Here is a 21,017-nt window from a genome sequence, read left to right as displayed (position 1 = left end):
TCACATACTGAAGCAGCACCCTGTATTGTATATATTAAATGGTAAAATATTGCTGTCCGCTCAATATTTCTTTTTATTTGTTTTTTTAATTTTTTAAACTTTTTCATATTAGATGCCAGTGTAGGATACAATAAATACCACTACTACTACATTCGTAGTTGTATATTGTTTATTGTGGTTGACAGCTTGACTGTATTGTGTTAAATGTAGATTCTGGTGCTATCATTCAATTAATTATTTTTAAACCTTCGATCCCACTGAAGTGGAAATCGCCATGATATCGACCGAAAATACAACTTTCAATGGGAAAAGACATTTGTGTGGCTCACTCCTCATCAGCATCAGTATTGTGCCAAGGGCTTAAAATCGGACAAACCATGGGGGTTTTGTACTTAGTAAAATTGTTGGCTTTTTATATGTCTTGATTAGGCATTTTTTGACCGCTGGGATCTGGCAACCCTGATCGATGGCGTTGGCGGACCATCTGTAACATTTAAGCTAATCAGCTACAATAACAGGAGAGCTCAAATATATGGACAGTCGACTAAGACCAGTGGTTCCCAACCGCCGGCCCACGAAGCTTTTTTGCCGGTCTGCGAGAAATTTCAATTCTTTCTTTTATTTTTGCTTAAACTGCTTTACCGATGACGAAGAAGTTACATATGTTGGTTTATTACTCAATTTCTTTTCTGCCGTCATATTGCTGTTTGATAAGTGCGGCCCGGCGACGTCGTGGCGCCGACGCCGAGTATTCACACTTTTCGGTTCCGATTCATCACCAAAGTGCTCCGTCAAATCTCCCAAGATTTCGAAACCTGAATCAGCATGAGTAATTTTTCCATTCTGCATGCTTTTTTGATTATTATTACCATCCAAATAAAAAGTTATGAATATTTCCGTGTTTAAACTCGAAAACAGTAAAGAACAGTATATTCCATAGCTTCGCATTGACATCCAGCAAGATATGAACTTGTTCCGACCCTGCAGGTGGTCACGAGACGCGCAATAAATACATGGGCCGCTGAGATATTTTCCAGGTGTTGCACAGCAGAATTTTGAGCCTGGTGCCAAATTAGCAAAGACTTTGTCATTGTAATATAAATTCATTTTGTTTGGGGCGTCGATCAACTGCAGAGGGATGAATATGATGAACCCGATAAAACCTCTACTTTACAGTCTAGATTTTATAAAAGAGTCATTGTCACAATTCTTGAGCTCTTTTGATAACAAATACCCAACGCTAAGTAATCAAGCTGTTGTCCCAATTTTCAACAAGTTACTTGTACGAAAAACTTTTTCATCACTAGCTTTAAATAAAACGGAGCAAAGACTGAACCGCTGCAGACCTACGTGTTGCAAAACCCTTTTTTGATGTCCTTTTTTGATGAACCCTTTGAACAAAACAGCAGCAGCAAAATTCTCACTACAGTACATGATTTGGCATGTACATGTTTTATTATGTGAGATGTTTTCTGTGTGCTCTTTCTACGCACAATGGGTGACCAGCACTGCATTTTATTACGCAAATTTATGCTATTATTTTATTACACCGATTTCAATTTTGGCCAGCACGTTATTTGATAGTTTTTTCCTCATGTGAAATGTTTTTTAGTTATCCTTTTTTTTTTCTAGAAGCATAGTGAGTGCCCGACATTGCACTATATTACGCAAATATATGTTATTATTTTCTGTTTCACTTATTTCAATTTTGCCGGTCGGCGAGTACATTTTATTTAATTTCACCGATCCGCCAGGGTAGAAAGGTTGGGAACCGCTGGACTAGACTATCTGTACTTGTTTTTTTATTTATTTTAAAACGTAACAGGGATGTTTTTTCGAACTTTCGCATATTTGCATTGGTGGGGGGAGGCTTTTTACAACAGATTCAAAAATGTTCCTTTTTTTACCACACTGATACTTACTTTTTAGTATCAAACTAGCTACCGCGTTTTCTCGAAAATAAGACAGGGTCTTTCTTCCTTTTTTTTTTAAATATCACTAGGGCTTATTTTGGGGGATGTCTTTAATTTTCATTTATCAAAAACAAAATTACAAAGTGGAGAATTACGAGATTTTTAAATATACAAAATATGAATCGTGGTGTAATCTCACGTTATTTCAGGTAATTGAACCTTTCCCTCTCTCACGCTTTAGATTAATCATTTAAAACGTGTAGGAGAAATTTCTTGCTATCGACTAGGTCCTCTTAAGGCAGGGGTCTCCAACTCAAAATATGTCGCGGGCCATTTTATGAAATTTATTGACGACGCGGCTAAGAAATTATATACAAAAATTAACTAAGTAAATCTGAATATATTTGTTAGATTATCCTTGAATCTTACACCAAGCGAGACATGAAACATATTCGTTTACTTGTGTTGGATATTTGGCACCGTTTTGTAGCGGTGAGACTCGATGGTTGATATAAATTCATTTTGTTTGGGGCGTCGATCAACTGCAGAGGGATGAATATGATGAACCCGATAAAACCTCTACTTTACAGTCTAGATTTAATAAAAGAGTCATTGTCACAATTCTTGAGCTCTTCTGATAACAAATACCCAACGCTAAGTAATCAAGCTGTTGTCCCAATTTTCAACAAGTTACGTGTACGAAAAACTTTTTCATCACTAGCTTTAAATAAAACGGAGCAAAGACTGAACCGCTGCAGACCTACGTGTTGCAAAACCCTTTTTTGATGTCCTTTTTTGATGAACCCTTTGAACAAAACAGCAGCAGCAAAATTCTCACTACAGTACATGATTTGGCATGTACATGTTTTATTATGTGAGATGTTTTCTGTGTGCTCTTTCTACGCACAATGGGTGACCAGCACTGCACTTTATTACGCAAATTTATGTTATTATTTTATTACACCGATTTCAATTTTGGCCAGCACGTTATTTGATAGTTTTTTCTTCATGTGAAATGTTTTTTAGTTATCCTTTTTTTTTTCTAGAAGCATAGTGAGTGCCCGACATTGCACTATATTACGCAAATATATGTTATTATTTTCTGTTTCACTTATTTTAATTTTGCCGGTCGGCGAGTACATTTTATTTAATTTCACCGATCCGCCAGGGTAGAAAGGTTGGGAACCGCTGGACTAGACTATCTGTACTTGTTTTTTTATTTATTTTAAAACGTAACAGGGATGTTTTTTCGAACTTTCGCATATTTGCATTGGTGGGGGGAGGCTTTTTACAACAGATTCAAAAATGTTCCTTTTTTTTACCACACTGATACTTACTTTTTTGTATCAAACTAGCTACCGCGTTTTCTCGAAAATAAGACAGGGTCTTTTTTCCTTTTTTTTTTAAATATCACTAGGGCTTATTTTGGGGGATGTCTTTAATTTTCATTTATCAAAAACAAAATTACAAAGTGGAGAATTACGAGATTTTTAAATATACAAAATATGAATCGTGGTGTAATTTCACGTTATTTCAGGTAATTGAACCTTTCCCTCTCTCACGCTTTAGATTAATCATTTAAAACGTGTAGGAGAAATTTCTTGCTATCGACTAGGTCCTCTTAAGGCAGGGGTCTCCAACTCAAAATATGTCGCGGGCCATTTTATGAAATTTATTGACGACGCGGCTAAGAAATTATATACAAAAATTAACTAAGTAAATCTGAATATATTTGTTAGATTACCCTTGAATCTTACACCAAGCGAGACATGAAACATATTCGTTTACTTGTGTTGGATATTTGGCACCGTTTTGTAGCGGTGAGACTCGATGGTTGGCCTGATTTTGCGTTAGTTTGCTGGTCTTTAGACAGCATAAAAACTCTCGTCTGTTAGTCGTGTGCAAAAGGCTGATTTGTTAACACTCATTGTTAAAAAATCATTTCACAAGCCTTCAACATACACTTTTTAATAAAGCTTCCCTCAACGAAAGGACGCGACGATTTTGCAATCATCTCACTCATGGCAAAGCTTGCTTTCATCGAATCTTCACAAGTTTTGTTTGTGTCTGAAAAAAAATTCTTTGTTTCATCAGTGAAAATTTTATTTCCGTTACCTTTTCGTGAGAAATTGTTTCAGTATAAACATGGTATTTTTCCCTTTGTAATGATTCATAAGTTCATAATAATCTAGTTTGGCGTTAACTGCACATAATTTGTGATTCGTAATCAAATAATGATTCACAACTGCACACTTCCATGATCTGACCGAAACTTGTTTATTTCGTCATAATAAAAACGCGGAATAGAATGGTTGAATTTACAATTTGATTATTACAATAGAACAAAATATGAACGTGGTAAAGTGGAATAACGGGGGGAATTTTTGTTTTACTTTTAACAGTTTGTTGTATCGGACTCTTGATGTTAAATAACACGATAAAACCCATAGTTGACATCATACTATTTTAGTTTTTTTACTGGAGAAATCTCAAACACGACGCGGGCCGCATATATATAAAATTTAATACTAGGATAAAATTGGCTAAGGGTAATTCCCATATGATGTTTCGAACATGCGAGAACCAGATTGTATACGCAACCTAAGATGGCACTCTCAATATAGTCAAACTTTTTGCTATGATTAGAAGTATTGAAATATTTTTCCTACGCAGGCCTGCCCAACCTTTTTATGTTCGCGAGCCCGCTTCCCACGAGTAAAATCATGGCGGGTCGCAAACTTAAATACCAGTAAAGTTCTGATTTACGTTAGAATTCACACAATGCATACTGGGGCACGTATGGCGTGTTTGCCTTATCCCAAAATACCCGACATGCTTTGGTAGACTTTATTTCGCTAGCTCACAATCTGATTCTTGCTCGCAAATATTTCATTGTTCACTTTTAATGTTAAATCTTCAACACTTATACTTATATATGAGGGCTACTTGTATATTTGCAGAAACTGCCTTTTATTTGTCAGGCTGATTTATTGCTGCTCCAAATAATAGTCATCGTTTACCTATTTAAATATTGGGTTTAAGTTTTTAATAGGCCACAGTTGTTGTCTTGTTTGAAAGGCTTACTAATAATAGTTATTCAACCTAAATTGTATTTATATATATGACTATCGATCGTATGTTTACCAAAATTGTTTCTTAATTTGGGTATATAATAATTTTTCAGTCACCTATTTGCCAAAAAATTTTCTTGTTACTTATCGATTTTTATCGGTAAGTATGTTGATAGGTATTTGTCTGTCTGTCTGTCTGTTAGATGCACGCGATATCTCACGAAAACGAGATTGAATCTGTTCCAGATTTTTCATGTGCTTTCATCATATCTCGGACCAGAAACCTATTGATTTTGGGCGAAGTATATCGTATAATTAGCGAGTTATTAATCAATAAGTGATGGGACACAAGTTGTCACTATGGAGTAAGAGCGCTTTTTTGGGGGATCCCCTGTCTTTTGATCGATAATTCCTCGGTCTCTGACCGATTTCTCGTTGGAAGGTTGATTCCTCTCTTGAAACAATTGTTTTACATGAGGACCATGTTGTTTATCTCCTGAAATTCATTCGTACATGTAAGGCTGGCCCCTTGCTGATTCGAACAATTGTTATGTGTCCAAATCTACATTGAGTATAGTAGTCCAATAGCCAAAATTGTTTTTTTTATTTGTGGGTCTTACTCCTCACTTTCAAATAATAGTGTAATAGTTGAAAATCTGCCCAAACTGTTTCATTTTACAAAACTCATCATTCAAAAATTGATTTCACGGAAAAAAATTAATTACTTTTATTTACTTCATTTTTGTTTGTTTGTTTTTTCAAATTTTGTGTCGTGAACTTCAACCATTTCTAATAATCATATTTTACTGTGAATTTATCAGCGTAAACTTGGAGGGGGCTGACTTCGATGACCGCATGGTCGTATCGCTCCTTCCAGTCTATACCGAAAAAAGCGTACTTTTTTATAGCCATTATTTATTTATTATTATGACTGTTTTTTTCTGGTTGACGAAATAAATCTCTCTCTCTCTCTCTTATGCACTTCATCTATATTTAACTAGCCAATTATCGAGATTCAAACCTGGTTTTAAAGCTGTTCATATGCTCTGCAATCCTAAGCGTATTCTGTGAGTGCCGACCTGCGGTGACAAATTTTCACTTTTAAAAGTGATTTTAATATAAGCCCTCCCCTCAAAATGAGAACTATTCAATAGCGCGAAATTTTTTTTACCTAGTTGATATGGTCAATTTTGAATAATCTATGTTTAGCAGTTTTTTTTTCAAATGAAAATGTGTTATTTAAAAGCAAATGAATATCTGTTTTCATATTCCGTATACCGGCATTTGAAAATCTCGTAATTCTCTACTTTGTAATTTTGTTTTTGTATTATTCGAACGAATCCGTTTTTCAGGCTCTTTACAGACTTTGACACGACCTATTCGTTTATATTCTCATTGGCCATGATTAGGTTTGTTTCTTTTTTTTATTAAGAATTTTGTTTCCTGGTGTATATGCGTTTTATTGTGTGATTGATATTTTATTCTTGTATGATGACTTCCATGTCCATCCATCTGCCGTTGGAATTTAGAAAATAGAGTTTGTCTCGATGGTCACGTTTGGTGCTTTGTGTTAAGAATACCTGAATAATATTTTTAATTTATATGAGAGCTTACGGTATACATATTTTAAGGCTTTCTACAGACCTCTTGTGGATGTTATCACCTCCTGTGCCCGAGAGCAAAAATAGTTAGTTTGTTAGGCTACCCACAATTCCATTTTGGCCCTCTGTCGACATTGATAGAAACTAATTCTGTCATTGCGTTTTATTTGTTTTGTGACAACTGTGGGATACCGGTACTAGTGCCGATAATTCGTTAGGTTTTTTTCGTTGTGACTTCGGATTAAGTCTGTGAGTACTAGCACCGTGAGTTTTGCCGATGACTGGTCATGTTGTTTTTTCTTCAAAAAAAGGAAACAAGGCAAAATTCAAGAAAACCGGTGATGGAAACTGTATACCGTACTGGTACCGGTATACCAGTACGGTATACCGTTACCCGGTACCGGTACGTACTGTTCTCTGAACAGTGTTCTGTACTATTACTGTACCGTACTACTGTACTAGCCTAGTACGGAGCTATGACTGAATGGTGCATATATATCCAGATATCTGTATATACACTTTCTTGCCACATTATTTTTGTTTTGGTTTTTCACTTTCTTAGTGCTGTAGTGAGTGGAAAGTTTTTATGGTAGAATTTGCATAAAATTATTTGTAAAAGTTTCCCTGAATCAAAAAAATTGATTAATATAACAATGATCTGGTCAAATTGGGATAATACCTGGTACCAGGGTACCGGTACCGTAGCTTTTTAGTCATAGAAAAAAAGAAAACTTAATAAATACCATATTATTAACTTAAGCACAATTCTTTTTCATTATATGACTATTTTGATAATGTCAAAAAATTCATTATTGGATTGGGGTATCATTTTTCACACAGGCAATTTATTTGGACGATGTAGACAATGGCCAAAATATAAATAAATTTGCGATATGATTGTATTGGCATTTTACAGGTACAAGTGAAGATATAGACTATCTTGAATGAAGATTCAGAATTATTGAACTTAATTTTTGTATACGATTTTTACTTTATTATACTGTACCTAATTTTGTAGAATTTCGCTCATCCTAAAATACCAGTAGATCTATTCAATAGCAATCCATAAGTATAACCAATAAGTTTCAAGTTGATGCATTCTTTCCAACGCTCTTGTATACTTTAACCCTCCAAATCGATCACCTAGACCTTGAGTGTTATACATCAGCTCACTCATAGATACTTGTATATGCTAAATGTCATTCTGGTCATACTACAATTGGTACACAAAATTTTGTTCAGATTGACCTCTAACTGCTCTGTTTATAATATTGTCTTGTTTCCTATGCAGCCTCAAAAACATTTGTTTTTATATCTCTCACAATAGAATAGTTTGTGATGTTTAATTCAAACAGATGATTGGCAAGTCAGGGCTTTCAGATTATAATTTTTCCCATTTTGTTTCCATCAATTTCAAACTATTCTGTACCAAATAAATCTAAATGATGCAGTATTTTTTATTTTCAACAGATTATATATAATTGTCCTAATTTTACATTGTGATCACTGAAGAAACATAACAAAAATGTCATCAAAGTTGAAGTTTGCTGTAGTATGTTCAAGTAATATGAACAGAAGTATGGAAGCACACAGATTTATGAAGTATGAATTCCTGGTTATAGTCTTTGAACCAACTTCTAAATATTGTTCTATCTACATTTTCAAACTAGCAGCGTATTATTATATATATTTTATATTGTCATGTCCACTGTTAGTCGATCACAGCAGCACCAATATACAGGGTGATCACTAACCATAAAATGTGTCAACAGCTTTTATTTTTGCAAAGAATAACTTTTACCAAGTTTTTTAAAGACCTACCGTATGTTATATTCCACCCATGGATGCTCAAAATGTTGCCCGTGCACTCCAGAAAAGTGTCTTAAGTTAAGACTCTTAACCTAGAAATCCGAGCTCGTGCAGCTTTTTGAAGGTTACCTTGTGGGATATCATTCCAATTCAACCCACACCTATACTTTTCTTCGTGATGTCATCTGACCTTCAAATTGTCTGCTTTTCTAGCGACCAACTTTAGATTATCCTTCAAGCAATTCTGTAACCCAGAAACTAAACGTTGGTTGAATCAATCAAACAGAACTTACAAATTGAAGAAAATTTATTTATTACTTGAACTCATAAATCTAGATGTGACGCCAGTACACCACACAAAGCATCTCAATGATGCGAATATTTTTATTTATTGATTTGAAGAAACCAAGGAACTATATTATCTTGTTAACAGAAAAAAGGGATTCAATGTGCAGTCGTTCGGCACTGGTAACCAAGTGAAACTTCCAGGACCTTCAGCAGACAAACCTAACGTCTACCCATTTGACACAAGATATGACGATATCTATAAAGAATTAGCAAACAAAGATTTCAACCTGTATCCTTTTATTTAAAATATTATCAACTCTGCACATTATGGCTGTAACAATCGGAGAATCCAGAGTTTTTATCAGATATATCAGGAAGGATTGTGTATAACAAAAATGCTCGTAGAAGTACACAATAACATAATGTTAAATTTCTTCCTTATTTTTGAAGATTTTTTAATTATGTTATTGGAGTATTTTATTTTCACTTTTTACATGTTTATTTATGAATGTTGAGTGTTTTTGTTTTGCCGTTTTAAAAAAAATATATGCTACAATTGTTTATCAATAATTGTTACAAATTTTATCATTTCAATTCAGATGTGTTCTTTGTAATCTTGGCGAATATCAGATAGAGAATATCTTGCACGAGAACTACTACTAGAAGCGGTTACTATCCACGTGACATTGATATGTGATGGAAGCCCTTGGCGAATTGAATTAGAACTTTCTGCTTGAATTATATAGTTTTGTATAGGTAAGTATCTGTTATTTGTACAAAGACATTTCATGATTTTGCTCTTGTTATCAAATTTAGAAATTCATATTAGTCTTTTATATCATATACCGGTATATCTTTTTGGTATATATATACGTTTGAACATCGCTATTCCATGTTTTGTTGTTCATACACTCGCTACATCCTGATGTATGTTGAAATCTATTGTTATGCAAAGACTGGTGCGTTCATTTAGTATTTTTTTGGCATTGAATTTGATTCTGGTCTCGTTCTAATCATATTGTGGAGAGCCCAATATTGTCGAAGTGGATATATTTTTGGTCATGGATAACTAACACCTTATTATTTTATCAAGATAAATCTTTGGTAACCTGAAAAAAGCGACCCATAAATGTTTCAAATTTACGAAAATTTATTTAACACCTCAACACTTGAATTTATGTTTGTATATGAATAAACCCAAAATTTTCAGTAATCTGTGACGCTTGGTACAAAAGATATGTTCTCGTTAGACCATGTTCCCAATGACCTATTTTTTTGTCATGGAGGATATTATTTTATAGGATAAGTCTTCTCTTGTCTAGAACAGTGGTTCCCAACCTTTTTTCAGTCCACTCAAATTTGAAGAAATAAATAAATTTGGTGAAATCTTGCTACTCAAGGATATTCTCACATACTAAACGACATGTATTGTTTTCATGGCCGCAAAATTAGTGACAAATATAAGAGGATCATTTGACATTTATTGCCCAGAAACTACAGAAAAGTGAGAAAATTGCTTGTTTGCAATGGGCAGGTTTTTGAAATCATGGCACTTAATAAACAAAATAGATGTTGCCAAGTTTTCATGCTGTGATACCTAAAATCCACTGGAAAATAAAATCAACAACTGACTACTGACTGTTGAAAAAACAAGGTGCCCAGGATTTTTAGGCGCCCCAGTTTTAGGTCACACCCATGTGCCGGGGAAACACTAATTTAGAATATGTTCCAAATGACCTGGGTTCTGTTTTATTAGGGTATATTGTACGAGAACTTGTTTTGGTCTGCTTTACTCAGCTCACTGCTTTACATGTCATTGTTATCTGCATCCTTTTTTTCAGATCATAAACCTGACAAAGAATTTGTACTCACTTGATGGAACCATACTGCAGCATTGTTTGTCATCTAGCTATTCAACAAAATTGTGGTTTATAGATTAGCCTGACTAGATTTCTTAGACCAGTTGTAGGCCTTGTTGAAATTATTATAGCATTGACAGCTGAAGGTTCGGCCAACCAACTCTGACCAACGAAATCGCTTTTTTTATGATTGAGGCAGAGTTATTTGTATTGAGGAATAGCCGAATAGGTCGTACTGCAAGCATCGCTTTCTCGGAATCATACTTCGTAAATAAAATGTTATTTTTGACTAGGATATGTGGTAAGACCGTGGTTTCCAGTCATTCAAAGCACATTATCCATCTTTGATTTCCCAAAACCAAAACCTTGATCGTAGTCCTAACGTCTGATTAAAACTAAATTAAAAATTAACCTTTAGTTTTATCCGCATGGGAAACGAGCGAAAATTGGCCAAATATATGACCATGATTATTTTATATGGCTAAATAATCAGAATTTAAACACATAGTCAATACGATAAAAGTGTATCTGTATCTTGAGTCGTCTTTGGGGACGTTCATAATCATGTTCGTGCAACTTAATATTCAAGTTTATCTGAAAATCTGCTGAGCTATTCCTTAATGATTAGTGAAGATTGGAACCCTTTGTCGTAGGAGAGATTTAATAGCAAGGATATGATCATTTTTACAAGTTTCAAAGACTGCTCAGTATATGAAAGTAAAAAATGTAATACAAAGATGTAACTTCAATACATTTCAAGTCTCGTAACATCCATGCGCACAATTATTTCATATGTCACTCATTCGAATACTTATTATTTGGGCCAAAGGTAGTCTTGTATGGGATCTGTTTTTCTGTGCCTTCATCTCACCCATGAGAGATGGATAAGTTTGCGCCCGTTGATGGATACATCATGCTGAAAATACCAGGCTAATACTTTATATGTAGGATATCGTTTAGCTTTTTCGTTGGTCGGAGTTTGGTTACACGTCAGCGTGATTGAAGATTGTTGCAGATTTCAACTCGATCATACGTTTTGTAAAGAATTCCTGATACACACCCTTTACTGTTTTGGACCCTCCATGTACAAGAATAGGATTATCAGGTTTGCGAATTATGAATAATTATTTGTTGTGCCTTTTTGGTGTATCCAGCCCATTCTACCGGGAACAAATAACTGGCTAACTAATCTCGGCTTTCCTATCCCCCGGGATAAATATGAAAATCTTATTGATTGGTCGGGGTAGTTATCATCGCGCCTGAATACATCCGACGGTAATGCATGGACTATATTTTAAAATGTTCTCTGGCGATGATTTCCACGTCATTCTAATAATTGAGTACATTCGACTGCATAACAAGTGATTATGTATAATACAAATTTAATCTGTGATTTGGGTTGTAATTTTTTGTGCTGAGAAGTGCAACTAGGGTCGTGCATTGTGGTTGCGTAACTTACGAGGACTGGTGGAATATTGTTATATTTGACGAATTGTTGCTCTGATTAAGTCGAGCCCAGCGCAGCAGTGTAATTCCGATTCTTAGGTCGCTGCAATCGCAAGCGACAAAGTGCTCTCTCACAGGCAAGTATGTGGCACAGAATTGCATTGAAGTGTCATTCAAATAATGTATCGACGAGCGACAAATAATTAATTGGCTGGTTGTATCCCACTTTTTCTCTAAGGTTTGAAAATGGTTTCCAAGAGTGGGGTTTCCGACCAAAACCGCTTTGATTTACCCTATTCTGGTTAATGCAGCGTGGTGCTCATTTTCTGCGGCTTATCAAACTCCTCGCCCTTTAATGAAATCGTGTATTGTGCCAATCAGACATATTAAGCGTTAAATTGCTTCTAAAATTGAGCAATGACAGTTAGGCGCAAGTTTTATCAGCTAATTGTGGAATCAGAATGGTTCGATGAATGGGATTGGTTATCAATGCCTTTAGTTCCGACTTCTAACTGAGAGTATTAGAATACGATTCCCATCGAACCGCTGTTCATCCTGCATGAGTTCGCTGTTTGGTATTTTGTGTGGGATTAATATGTGCGAGAGTATTGCTGGGCTCTTAGCTGTTGGACAAAAAACTGTTTTACCATTTTCGAAACTGGCCTATCAAGTGTAGGTAGGCCTCGTTGTCTTTCATCTCCCGGCATATATGTAAAATCCTTAATCGACCCAAGTATTTGATTCGACAATTTTTTTGCACCAACACACACACACTAACAGAATCTCGCTTTAGCATCTTCGCAATATATGCATACGGATCCACGAAAAAGCATAGAGCAAGGAAAAATTGATCTCTTGTGACCTTAACATATAGTGTCCCACTTCGTATTTTAACTTCTAAATTTTGTATTTACAGGATGGGCAAGGCAACTTGAAGTCAGCGTGCGGAATTTGTTTTTGTAAATAAACTGGTATTGTGTTTTAGGTATGTTGAAATAGAAAACGTCATATTTCAATGCAAGTTCCCTGCGTGGAGGTATTTGTATTTTATGTATTTCGGGTGTTTAATGATGGGAGCGGAGTGGAGAACTCCACCCAAACAATTGTTAGGGCTGAGCGGATGGCCCTGCTACGCCCGGCAATGGACTTGAGACTGTGTCGCTATTTAGGTTTTGTATTGTGTCGGCTTTTCGATCAGTAAATGTGAAGAAAAATCCAGCAAAAAGTTTAACGTAATTTTTTGACGCACTACTGATGCGCCATCTAGCGGATGTTGAAATGTGATAGACGTGGGCGCTCGTTGTACTGGAGAGTCGTATCCGCAGAAGTATGGATGATAGACCACTGTGACATTGAAAATCTTTGACTTTCGGCATCTAGTTTTGATACCATATTAGATGTGTTGAGCGCGTTTTGGTAGGAATTGATGTTACACGCTTTGACCACATTTCTGCCGTCACTATTTACTGGTATAAATATGAATTCACCCAGCCTGCTACGTGTTTCGCTTCAAAAATCGTGTTACACTAATCCATTCAATATTTTCCCACTGTAACGCAATCTGAAGCTGCGATTCATTTCTATTACAGTTTGGTAATGGAGGTTTTCAAATGTGGATACAATTTATTGGTTATTGTCTACCGAGGGGCGCTCGTGAGTGGTGACCAAAAACCCGCATTATCGCTTTGCTTTTTCTGGTGTCGTGAAATTTTTTGTTGTTTGTCCGATTTGTCTGTTAATATTTTTTCCCTCATTTTATTTATCGAATTATTTTTATCATCTTTTTTTTCTCGAAATTCCTTAACTGATACTTATAAAAAGATACACACAAAACGGTGTTCTTCATATGTTGGATCGCAATCGTCGAATCAAAGAAACGCCGCAAAGATTCCAAGATTTTGATGGAAAGTTTGACGTCGTTGTATCTGTTGAAGAGAGGGTTTACGACCAAATTATGGAAGGTTTGCCTCTTTCATCGTTTTGTTTTCGATTTTTTTAAACTTAAGTACGTGTACGGCCAATGTACCATTTTGACCCTTCGTGTTTGAACCTTTCCAAACAAGATACACCCACAAACTAATTACCAATTCCATATCCGTTCACTCGTTTCAGATTTTAACAACAGAGAGCAAGAGACAATGGAACCGGTTCACATCATTAATTTTGACGTTCAAGACAATCATGAAGAAGCAACAATAGGAGCCTTTGTCGTCTGTGAACTCGCGAAACTGGTTCGTACCGGTCGAAACCGGTGTTGTTTCATTGAAACATTTGCTGTATCAGTATCTAACCAAATGGAGTCAATACCTTCAGATAAAATTTCCATAAATATAAACTACTGTATTAGAACTGAGAGAGCACTCGATTCAAATCATATGAGAGGGTATATCAAATTTAGTCGCAGGTGGCCATTTCCCCATGCGTATGGTGCGAGAATAGGCAATACAATTTGTCATGATCACATGCCAACACAAAATAAAAAAACACACAAAATTCAAAATACCTAAACATTACACATAACCACATAAATATACATTCACATTTGATGATCGACCACAACGAGTTTCTGTAATAGAATCTTAAATACGCATCTGAGAAAAATGCTCCATTATATTTTCAAGTAAAGTTATAGAACTGGCCAACACTGTCACAGCAAAAAATCTACCCTACATCCTCGTGAGCAACACACGAGTTGACTTCCTAAATTGTACGCCATACATCCGTTGAGGTAAGTCAGTCGTCTCTCATGAGTATACATGCAATTTCTGGTATAAATCATATATATATTCTAATACTTATTGTTCGTTTACCACGGGGACTGCGTATTGCCTGGAATTTGCTCAAGGTGGGAATTTCATTACTGGACACCAGGTGGACTTGTGGATTGTTTTTTATGGGTATAGCGATGAGGCGCTGTTTTCTGAGGTGTTTTGATGACATAAATTAAACGAAAAAGTAAAATTCGATTGGACTCAAAAACGTGGATTGTTGCTGTTTGGGATGAGAACTGTTTCTGCTGCAGAGTCCAATATGACCAAAATGATTCAACCTAATGTCTCACATCAGAAAACAAAGTGGTGCCCAGATAGAGTGAGATTTGTAAAGTCTCTGATAATCGAGTTGTGTACGCTGATCTCCGGGCTTCTAAAGCCGATTGACTCAGGCGTGGTTTAGAAAAACACTTATTTTTTTCTGTATTTTCAGAAAATAACTAACTCGACATATAGAACATTCTGATGGCGAGATATACTCGTGTCTGTAGGATTCGTGTTTACGTTTGTAGGATTATGAACAAAATTATAGAACGTGGCCAATATAATGACGAATTTCACTTTTAACGCAACCTATTAGCAAATCATTTATTACGATAACATTGCTTTGCGTATACGTTTATCATAATTAAGACGTCAATATTATGATTCATTCAGTTCTCATTTGTCATCGAGGCCTAATTATCAGCAATACGTCATATTGCACGGCGGTGTGTTATTCAGAATAAGTTTCCTTTTTAAGTTTTGATATTTCACCAACCTCATCACATGGTTATACCTGTAATACGCTTGATCAAATATAATGTATTACCTTTCGCTCCTGTCCAGCTGTTTCTGTCGTAACTTCGACTTGTATGTATATTATTGCGTCTTACTGGAAAATGTTATTATATTTTACCGTCGTTTGTCACAGTGCTGCTTTAATTAACGTCGATCGCCTAGCTCTAGCCAATTAGATTGTCTACTAAATTCGATGTAATATGAAACCAGAGACCTCAAGTTACTTATCGCTCACACCTATTTTGATCTGAACCATCAATAATATCATTGAACTGACGCAGACAGGTGCATTTGCGTTATAATTATAAAAATAAAACTTAAATGGGATTTATGTGATACTTTTTTTTTTAATTTCATTGCTGTAAATCATATAACCAAGTTTCTTTTCGGCGCTAAATTGATAGATTTTTGCATTCTTCCGTATGAAGTTGATATATTACAATTGAATAATCAAACACACTTCACGCAACCAAAATATTATCATCGTTATGTCCATAAACACGGTTTTCATAATAATAAAGCACCATTGGATACCATAACCATATAAAGCAATCTATATTGTCAGCTGATAATGAGCTAGACATAATATATGTCACCATCAACAGTAATTAAACCACATACCAAACCTATTTGATCGTTATATCTATTTCCGATAATATTTATCAAACGTAATATGGTTCAAACGGCAGCTAAGTGACGTCTACATTGAAATAATTGGGATCTGTAAGGACCCGATTCAGCACATCCTACACGATATTTTGAAATATGAGTGGGGCGCTGTAGGCACCAGATTGGATGAGACATCGGGCTTAACCCAATATAGTTAGGTTATTGTACTGTTGAGAATATTTGACGACTGTTGTTATCGGGATATTACCTAAACATAGTTTCGTTTTTGGAATACTATAAATTTATTAGTAATTTTGTATTTTTTTATATATCTCTAGTAATTCAAGTATCGGTAGCCAAAGCTCAGATAAATGAGTTTTTTTTATTTTGTCGTAAGTCACGTAGAGATTTATAACAAACTCATTTCAAGTTTTATTTATATTTTAGATTGAAGCATCTGATGATATCGATAACGATATGGATGAATTATTACAAGAATTTGAAGAAAAAACGAATAGATGTATTATGCATTCAGTGCAGTTTTATTAACGAACGAAAACAGGACATTGGTATAAAGTGAACAAGTGCGAATTCAACCCTACGAACTGTGATTATTGATAAACTATAAAAAAGTCAGCGAGGAAATGAACACTTTCATTTTTATCAAATCTGGCACACTTACAGTTTTGTGAACCATGAGGAGCGGCAAAAGCGTTTTCCGTTTTTCATTATGACAAAAGGCCGGAATATCAAAAAATTCCGGTATGTTTTCTGATTATTTTTAATATTGTTTAACGGGTTTTGTTCTATTTTTGAATTGTATCAACTGCAGGGTCTACTGTTCTGTTGCTAATTATATTTAATTCACATTTCGGGTTATTTAAGACTTGAACTTTTGAACTTTTCGACTCGAAAGAGAAAGTCGAAATCTAAATTCATTGAAACACGGCAAAATCATTTGTTTATCTTTTATCGATGGGGTATTGATTATCAAGTGTGAAATTCTGCCAATATAAAGATCGATAAAATTTACTAAACAATCTGCTCTAAATGGTATAAAATTGGCATCCAATCGACCATTCATTTCGCTTCTTTTCGTAAATTAAATCCCCCTCCGTGCTTGTAAATATTGCCAATATTCTCTCGGACAAACAAACGGCGCTCCAGAAATGTGTGTACCAATATGGAGGTAACTAATTTTGTCGCCTACTTCAAGTTGTGTAAATGGACTGAAACCTATGGACAGGGGTATATCACTTGGCTCACATAGACAGTCCCCGATCACGTAGTAGAACTAAAATAAGGAAAATCAGAGTAAAATTATGGCCTAACCCCAATAACCGGGTACACACACTACGGGAGTACCCAAAAAAACACGACTTTATTCCAATCAGATGTACGAAAAAATTTGTGCTTCGTTGATCATACTCAACTGTACACACAAGAGACTTTTTTCGGCTGATTGTTTCATGTTGATCGCAGTATATTGTTCTCACCATAATAATACTCTTTTCTTGACTATTTTCTTTTCTTATGCTTTTTTATAATATTCATTTGTATTTGTTGCACGCTAACTGCTTTATGGTGAATGCTTTATTAAATAATAAAGGACAATACAGAAAATCTCTACAATAATATTTGTAACCTCAAGCCCAACTCTTTTGTCATGATATATCGTCGTGCAGATTATAGCCCTGCCAGAGACAACTTGCGGAATTTGTGCGGCCTGCGGGAAGTTTTTTCCGTCGATCTTTCCCACCTGTTTGTAGTTAAACCAGCCACTTCTTCCGAGCAGGCAAAGGGTGTTGCTCATATACACTCATTTTTGTTTATTGTGACGTCATATTACAATCACGCGACCCAGCCATATTGCCTTTAGTTTACTGACCTGAGGCTGCAGGAATGTATATTTCTGGGACACTGACTTGAAACAACAGTCCACACTTGATTCAATATTTTTATGTGTTCGTTCCACAATGTGGAAGAGGATGCAGAATAATTACAACTTGAACTCATCTGTAGACAAACACGGATTTGAGGTACTCGTTCTTGAGAGATAGCAAACGTCCACAAAAATTACGTGTTGAGGTTGAGTTTCCGTTTCTAAGGCAAATGACACGTGCATGTTGCGTCGGCAATAATTACAACCTAATTGTGTGAGGCTTTCTTCTCAATAGTGAAAATGGAATAAATAAATAGAAGCAGGCTCAAAACGAAAATATGACTAACCAATCACCTAACGCGGAATAAAGGTGTCGGTCGTATTGAAAAGTTGGGAAATTATATCTAAAAACAGATTTGGTACAAGCCCGAGAAATAATCTTTTATGGTGTTTATATCTTAGAATTATTATTCAGTTATTCACATTCGTGATATTTGACAAAAATAAAACTGTAATTCATGGCGAGTGTCATGTTATTTAATGTGCAGATAATCTTACACTATCAAATGACGCCTTGACTTTTGCTCTTTAGCACTGGCGAGATCGATCATCTGTTTTGATACTTTTAAATCCTTAATTAATAAAATTGATTTTTTCCGGAATTTTAATTGTAGCCGTGGGCTGTTTTGTCATTTCAATTGATGGCTGTGAGGGGAATCGATATTCTCATCACAGTCTCTGATAGAAACTGACTTCAGTTTCGACTTACCCTGTCTATGGTTTCGTTTACTTTCATTATCATATCTTAATGTAGCGTTGACAGTCTCGCGGGGACCCACTTTAAACGTACCGGGCAGCCTCCAATTAGTAAGACTATATGGAAAGAATATTTATTTAGAGTGAAGTCGCATTACCTGTTACTTTACTCCATGTATAATTGCCTTAATTGGTGAGGTGGTTAAGCTGTTTTTTCTGTATACAAATATTTCAACCGCAAGACAGTTAAAAGCTTTTGGATATCAAATGTTTCAAGAAAGCTCTGGTAAATCATCTGAGATTGTATCTGAATGTGTTTCGTGGGCGACCAACCAAGCAGAACAGTTGGAAGTCACTCTACAGCCAAAATTAGACATCAGTATAATATACGGAAAAGCCCACACGGCGTTTATCATGACGGCATACCGTTCGCATTACGCAATACCACTAATACTCTGCCAATAGCTATGACACCGCACGTTATTAAAAATTGATCTCACAATCACGCCGCAACTTCTAAACCAACCATTCGCTTGGCTGTTTGGTTGCGTTTGTGTGTAGAGTAAGCGCCATGGTTGTATCTGTCTAGTGCCCGCGGTCCGGCAGTCAGTGAGAAATGGAATAAAGTCACGTCAGCCCTGTGTGAGCTGACATTGTAAAATAGCTTATTGTCTGTCCGCGAATAGCGAGTAAATAGCAAATCTTTGAAGAAATTTAAAACTTTTTCACTGTATTCTGATTAAATAGCTACGCACGGCCCTCTTCTGTTAATTATTAGTTACTTCAAATTGTCGAAAATATTGACATATCCGCCCCGAGTAGCTTCGAGGTAGCAGATGAAATGCAATCAGTAAAATTTTCGCGTGTATTGAGCGCCGGAAAGTAAAGTTCAGTAGTATTCAGTTAAGTCAAAAGTAAGGAAGACACGTTTAGTATATATAATACCATGCTGAATGTTTTTAGAATTAAAAAAAAAGGTATATAGAAGTGTGAAAGCCGAAATATTTCTTGCAGGAATATTCAGAAGCATACGATTATTTCGCGCTGAAGTTATCTCGTCAATTTTTGTTATATATGTACATTTCATTTACTTTGAGTTTAATATTTTTATGATCTTTTACGTACGTAGAAAGAATAAATTCTGCTAACGTTGTTGGCGCATGGCCGTATTATTGGAAGATGAAATAAGTTATTTCACAAAAATACTAGAACATCGATTGTTCTGTTACATGACGCAGTAAGGTTATATGGGCTAGTTTGTACACATTTTTTGGCCTTTTCCGGTTATCGCGTCATTCACGTATCACGAAAGTAAACACTCAGTAGGCGGTATGCTTACGGTTATCTGACACATAAATAACAGCGCAATAGGCAACCTGTTTCGTATATACGACTGGTTGTTGTATTGGCAAGCAATATATGTATACCATCAAGGCATTTTAAGCTCAAAAAGACGAATACGAGTTTAAAACACGTACTCTTTAAGACACTTTATCTGTGTTTGATATTGCTTCTGTTTCGTATTAAAAGGGTAATATCGCCTTTGAAATTAGGTATTATTTCCTCCGATCAGGAAATAATTTGGCGCTCTAATTAGAAGTTGTTACAGAGTACACGAAAAGATTGAAAATAGATAAGAGACATTCGCCGATAATAGCTTAACGTTGAAGTAAACAAATGGTTAATCTGTATTAGTTAGGAATTAGCGAGGCCGTGTATGTTTATTCGCACGGGACTATCCACATAACCGCTGTATAATTTAGGGCGCATGTAGGGATTTCGAATGAGCACATCAATCCTATGCGACTACAGTCACATTTGACAGTTTAAATGGAAAGCTTACAGTATTTGCGCTGTTCGTACGCATGCACGAACGTAAGTCGACGTAACTTTAATTTGTAAATGATAACAAACGAGTCACATATCGCGACAAGTAACTTGCCAGAGACGACTTTTACCGTCCGACTGTCCTTCGCCAACGACGATTTTTTTCGAATTTCTCGATACTGTCTGATATTTGCTTCGCTTAAAACGTTTTCAAATTGGGAGAAAGTAGCGTGGGAGTGATTAGGTTCGAGAGTGAGCATATGTCGCATTCCGTATTTGCACATGTAAAATGGGTTGTAATCGGATCCGCTTGGGCAAAGATCATTTTTGTCGATTTCAGGAAGGCGCGCCGTCGAGTAATACTGCTAGCATTGGGTCAAGTAGGGGTTAGGATTGACATGTGCA

The 21,017-nt window shown here is 35.7% G+C and overlaps 1 protein-coding gene and 2 long non-coding RNA genes across 3 annotated transcripts; all 3 read left to right on the top strand.

Moving 5' to 3' along the window:
• Positions 1-6,774: 6,774 nt before the first annotated feature.
• LOC144425085 (uncharacterized) lies at positions 6,775-8,043 on the top strand. Its single transcript, XR_013477255.1, has 2 exons — positions 6,775-6,982; positions 7,502-8,043. It is a non-coding gene; the product is annotated as an uncharacterized LOC144425085 (long non-coding RNA).
• A 12-nt stretch (positions 8,044-8,055) lies between these two features.
• Positions 8,056-17,770, top strand: LOC120328295 (RNA polymerase II subunit A C-terminal domain phosphatase SSU72-like). The gene is made up of 5 exons (XM_039394739.2): positions 8,056-8,187; positions 8,828-8,971; positions 13,809-13,948; positions 14,100-14,218; positions 16,595-17,770. Exons 1-5 carry the CDS (start codon positions 8,111-8,113, stop codon positions 16,694-16,696), a joined length of 582 nt encoding a protein of 193 aa, XP_039250673.1. The 5' UTR covers positions 8,056-8,110; the 3' UTR covers positions 16,697-17,770.
• LOC120328296 (uncharacterized) lies at positions 8,993-13,701 on the top strand. The gene is made up of 3 exons (XR_013477254.1): positions 8,993-9,438; positions 10,524-13,023; positions 13,577-13,701. It is a non-coding gene; the product is annotated as an uncharacterized LOC120328296 (long non-coding RNA).
• Positions 17,771-21,017: the final 3,247 nt, after the last annotated feature.

The sequence above is a fragment of the Styela clava genome, chromosome 7 (genome assembly GCF_964204865.1).
Source record: "Styela clava chromosome 7, kaStyClav1.hap1.2, whole genome shotgun sequence".
Taxonomy (NCBI): Eukaryota; Metazoa; Chordata; class Ascidiacea; order Stolidobranchia; family Styelidae; genus Styela; species Styela clava.
This window is presented reverse-complemented; position numbering and strand designations above follow the sequence as displayed.

What these genes read in the sequence shown, in the direction of transcription:
- LOC120328295 (XM_039394739.2), top strand. Translation starts at nt 8,111, where the DNA reads ATGTCATCAAAGTTGAAGTTTGCTGTAGTATGTTCAAGTAATATGAAC. An exon ending in GCAAACAAAGATTTCAACCT is followed by an intron (nt 8,972 to 13,808) that starts GTATCCTTTTAT and finishes ACTTATAAAAAG; the next exon opens with ATACACACAAAACGGTGTTC. An exon ending in TCTGTGAACTCGCGAAACTG is followed by an intron (nt 14,219 to 16,594) that starts GTTCGTACCGGT and finishes TTTATATTTTAG; the next exon opens with ATTGAAGCATCTGATGATAT.